General features: G+C 48.0%; 1 protein-coding gene across 1 annotated transcript; it reads right to left on the bottom strand.

Moving 5' to 3' along the window:
- Window positions 1–433: 433 nt before the first annotated feature.
- Window positions 434–4,012, bottom strand: LOC125511461 (UDP-galactose/UDP-glucose transporter 2-like). The gene is made up of 6 exons (XM_048676846.1): window positions 3,425–4,012; window positions 2,924–2,952; window positions 2,635–2,836; window positions 1,603–1,845; window positions 1,410–1,511; window positions 434–1,051 (listed from the first exon to the last, which is right to left on the bottom strand). Exons 1-6 carry the CDS (start codon window positions 3,563–3,565, stop codon window positions 710–712), a joined length of 1,059 nt encoding a protein of 352 aa, XP_048532803.1. The 5' UTR covers window positions 3,566–4,012; the 3' UTR covers window positions 434–709.
- Window positions 4,013–4,809: the final 797 nt, after the last annotated feature.

The raw sequence follows: 4,809 nt of genomic DNA, 5'->3' as shown, positions 1-4,809 counted from the left end.
TAATTAATGATTTCAGAGCTTTAGGCAAGAACTTCAAGAGATGGGGTTCACCGTTTCAAACTGTGCAGTAGACCAGAGGAACGGAGCAGAGGAGAACATGCGCCTGTTACTCGGGAGATCAAGCAAATGAAAGAGACGGCTGGACATATCACATTCCGCTATGAACGGAGAGAAGTATGGTCAATATTAAGATCGAGTGAGGTGTCATCAATATTCTAAAAAAATGTCACGAGTGAGGTGTTCTCAAAAGCAAAAACAATGACACGGAGGAACATCAAAGATGTCAAGGAGAAGCTTAGTCTGGAGAAGATGACTTTAACGAATTTTATGTGATTTTCCACTTTGTCACGAGTGAGGTGTTCTCAAAAGCAAAAACAATGACACGGAGGAACATCAAAGATGTCAAGGAGAAGCTTAGTCTGGAGAAGATGACTTTAACGAATTTTATGTGATTTTCCACTTCATAGATAATCTCAGTTGTCCATGATATATTGTCACGGAGACCTAAGGCAAAAGGATTAACAACATCTAATCCATCTGTGATCATCTCCATCCTGCAGTCTGATTTGTCCCTTTAACTTACAAGTTACAATCCCCAAAACAGTTCCACGACATCAAACAACACAAACTGGACAAAGGTTCACAAAAGCAGAGTTGGCCAAATCCTGCACTCTGATTTGTTATTCGTTCAGCTCATCCAAGTCACCGATCATACCAAGGGCGATGTCTCCTCTACTCCGTCTCCCCGCCGCTTCTCCTCGCCACGCTGCGCCTTCGCCTGCTGGCGCTCGGCCATGCCTTTCTTCTCCTTGTCCTCCGGCAGGAGCCTCAGCACGATCCCCATGGTGATCAGCAGGAGCCCCGTGACGTGCTGCTCCGTCATGGGCTTTGTGAATATCAGGTACGACAGGAGCAGGGTCACCGCCTTCCTCGCCGTCGTTACCATGGCCGTCGTCGCGGCCCCGAAGAGCGCGATGAGGGACAGCACAGACACCTGCCCGACGAACGTCGCCATCGCCTCGAAAACCAACACGGCGTACACGTACAAGTGCTGCAAGTGGGCATAAACGTCTGTCAGATTAATCTTTTTCAGCAATCGTTTTGGGGAGAAGTACTAACAGCAAATTAACCAGGAGCACCTTTAAATTTCAAGTGGATCAGATACTTTTCCGGACAATGTGGTTAGAATCAAATCAGAAGAATGAAGAATGTAGTGCTGAGATGTCTTGTTGTCTACAAAATGAACTATACTTGCAAAGATGGATTCCTTAAGGCTAGTGTTGTTCACAAAAGAGTAGTTGATTCTTTCCTCTTTCCCTACCATCTGGTTTGTACACATTCTGAACTAAAGTATCTGATGATTAAAATACCTGACAAAACAACATGGAGGAGAGATTTTGATCATATACCTGAGAACACGCACTCCACGCCGTCGTAAGCTCCCCTGTTAACACCATTGGCACAGCGAGGAAAGGCAGGCCAACAACAGTTGAGCAGAACAGCATCTCCATCTAACCAGAGAGCAAGTATTCAGTGTCAGTGTTCTCCCAATTCAATAACTGACAGAAACATGTAGAAGACATCAAAATGTACATAGAGTACCTGTGTGGTGTCTGGGTTCATCTTGAAGATGGCTTCCTGCAGGTTACCAAGGAAGGCATCCATGATGAGTGCACTGGACACCATGGCCACACCGATCATGCTGAAATTAGGCGACGTTTGCGCATCCGCGAGCGTGAAAAGTATGAGGCCGATGACGAGCATCACCGCTGACACGTACTCATGGAACGGGTACTTGCGTCTTAATCCTGGGATAAATGCTCCCATTATCATCACCGGCAACACCTGAATGGCAGAGCGAAAGGTCAAAAACAGAAATAAGATCTGCACCGCTGATTGAAACTGGAAATTCTTTATTTTCAGATTAAGTACTAACTGAAGTTCTCTGGTCTCAACTTCATTTCGACTTTTCTCAGAAAATTACCAGTAGTCAACTTCCTACCAATTGGAAGTTTCAAAACATGGGAAGCAGTAAACATTCACATGGGTTTCTCCTCTGCTTCCTAGGGACAGGGAACTGAGGAAGTGCTACAAGCAACAGTCTATTCCTTCAGCTGCACATTCCCTTCGCAGAAGTAGTACCACTAGTACATTATTTACATTATTATCAAAGAATGATCATTTGAAAAGCAATTTCTCGCTGGCAAAATACTAGACATTTCATCACAGACAAAACTAAACTTTTAAAAGCAGCCTTGTCGTGCATACCAAATTAAGAGGGAATCATTCAGAATGCGCATATCGACAACATTGTTCTGCCTGCCCTACATACTCCGATTTTAGCAAGAAGAGTATGTGTACTATCCCGGACTCAAAAGTAGAAACACGCTCGAATTAGAGTACTGCACATCATTGAACAGGAATAGCTTGGCAGCTCAGCAGACATCATTTCTGATGTCGGATTCTCAAATTGGAGCATTTCCCAGAAGAGAAAGGTTCAAGTTTCCTCACACAAGAGCACAACAACACATCTCATGCCGCAACAATAAATAAAATGAAATAATGACAATAAATTAAGTTACTGCACTGTCTGACAGAAATAGAAAAAGCAGAAATAACTTTGGCGAACCTCACCTTGGTGGACTTGAACATGATCTGGGCGGGGTAGTTGAGGAAGGCGAGGGAGCCCTTGGTGAGGCCGTTGGATCCCATGAGCACGGCAGAGAGGCGCACGTAGGTCCGCCACGGGTTCACCATGTGCTTCACCGTGAACCCCTGCAGCCGGATCAGCCCCAGGTACACGAAGCCCTGCACGAACGTGAAGTACCACCCATAGCTGCACCACCACCACCACAAACACCATTAGTACACTGAGAGAGAGTACGTCTCGCGACCGATCAATCACCAATCGTTAGGTGGGTACCTGAACTGGAGCCGGTTGTAGACGTATTCCTGCAGCAGCACGAGGACGGACGTAGAATTCAGTTTACCACGACAAAGTTTCGAAAACGATAGGAGATCGATGGTCGATTTTGTGCAGGAATTGTAAGAGGCAAAAGGAAAAGAAAAATCAGGGGAACGTGTGCAGAAGCTTCGTGTTCGGGGTACCATGTTGACCGGGCAACTCTACGAGTCAGTCAGTCAGTCAGCCTAGGACGAAGAAAAATAATATGTGGAGTGGAAAAGAAACAGTATCTATCTATCGATCGATCCTAGTGCAATTAATTCCGGATTTCAGAAGGAAAAAATCAATGCACTCCGAAACGTAAAATCTTGCGAGATTTTCCCTTCGATAAGAAGGAAATGTTGCGAGATCTCCATACTACAATTAACAAACGATGATTCGAAGAAGGAACACGGACGGGGTAGAGTGTATAATCGGAAGGAGGAGGAGGAGGGGAGGAGATGGAAGAGAAGTAGGTACCTCGCAGATGCCATTGACGAGGTAGCCGAAGAAGAAGCCGGAGGAGCAGATGAGGAACTGCTGCCACACGGGCCTGTCCGTGAGCGAGACGCCGAACAGCCTCCGCCCCTGCTGCTCCTCCCCGTTCCCGCCGGTGGTCATGGCCGCCTTTCTCCCTGCCTCTCCCTCTCAACGCAGACACAACACTTATCTCTCGCTAGAGCTAGATCGTCCGCGGAGGGAGGGAGAAATCGATATCCCGTCCAATTAATGGCCGCCGAGGGGAGGGGAGAGAGATGTATCGACGGCCAAAGGAAAGAGGGGAAGGGAAGAGAACGAAACGGAACGCCTGCTGGTTTAATTGCTAGCTACGGGTCGTCGCCACTCGCCACCGGCTTTAAAACGCTGCCTTGTATTGGCGACTCGCGTGTGGACTAAGAGGAGTGCCTCCCCCGGGAGAGTTTCCTCACTTGTCACTCCCGCCACCGTCCTGTCTTCGTCGCCGCGGGCGGGCGCGCGAGCGAGAGATGCGGGCGAGGCGACGGCCGCGCTGCCGTTTCGGCGGTGCCGTTTGCAGACCCGGCGGACGAGGGGCGGGGAGAAGAAATCAATCGATCGAGGAAAAACGTGGGCGCGGATGGCGGCACGAATCTACTCTTCTAGTGCGTGCCTCGGGTTGCGGAGGGGCCGGCGACCTGGCTCGCCGGGCGGAGGGGGGACACGTGGCTGGCGTGCATGCATGCATGGCTTGACAGGTGGATCCGTGGGGCTAGTGGGACCGGCCTGTCATGCAGACAGATGGTGCAGGAGGAGGAGACGACGACGACGACGGCGCTGTTTGACTGGCGGCATGCATCGAGAACGAATTAATGCTCGTCCTATTCTACCTGTTTTTTTAGACGAAATCAGGCAGTATTTTAATGAAAACCATGAGCCATTTTATAGTAGTACTACTTATTTTTTTTGGACGAAATCAGGCAGTATTTTAATGGAAACCCTGAGCCATTTTATAGTACTTATTTTTTTAGACGAAATGAGGCAGTATTTTAATGAAAACCATGAGCCATTTTATACTTCTTATTTTTTTTAGACGAAAGCAGGCAGTATTTTAATGAAAACCGGAGTACGAGCTGTTGTGCAAAGACAGGTCGATGCTCTCTCCTGGAGAGGTCTCCTTCGTCTTTGGCAGAATCGAGAGAGGGTCAATGGCTGTGTTTACCCAGATGAAGAAGATCCAGGTAGTACTACTCCGTTCGATGCAGATATAAATGTAAACCAGCGAGGCGAGGAGGAGTCTTTTGCGTCGGCTGATCGGAATGCGTTCACTAGTTGAGCTTCCTTTGGAGTGCCTCCGTTGCGTTCCACTGCATCGGCTAGTGTCACACACTCGTATTACCACTAGTAGT

Source organism: Triticum urartu, chromosome 5, assembly GCF_003073215.2.
Source record: "Triticum urartu cultivar G1812 chromosome 5, Tu2.1, whole genome shotgun sequence".
Lineage (NCBI taxonomy): Eukaryota > Viridiplantae > Streptophyta > Magnoliopsida > Poales > Poaceae > Triticum > Triticum urartu.
Note: the sequence above shows the minus strand (reverse complement) of the source record. Positions and strands in the feature narration are given on the sequence as shown.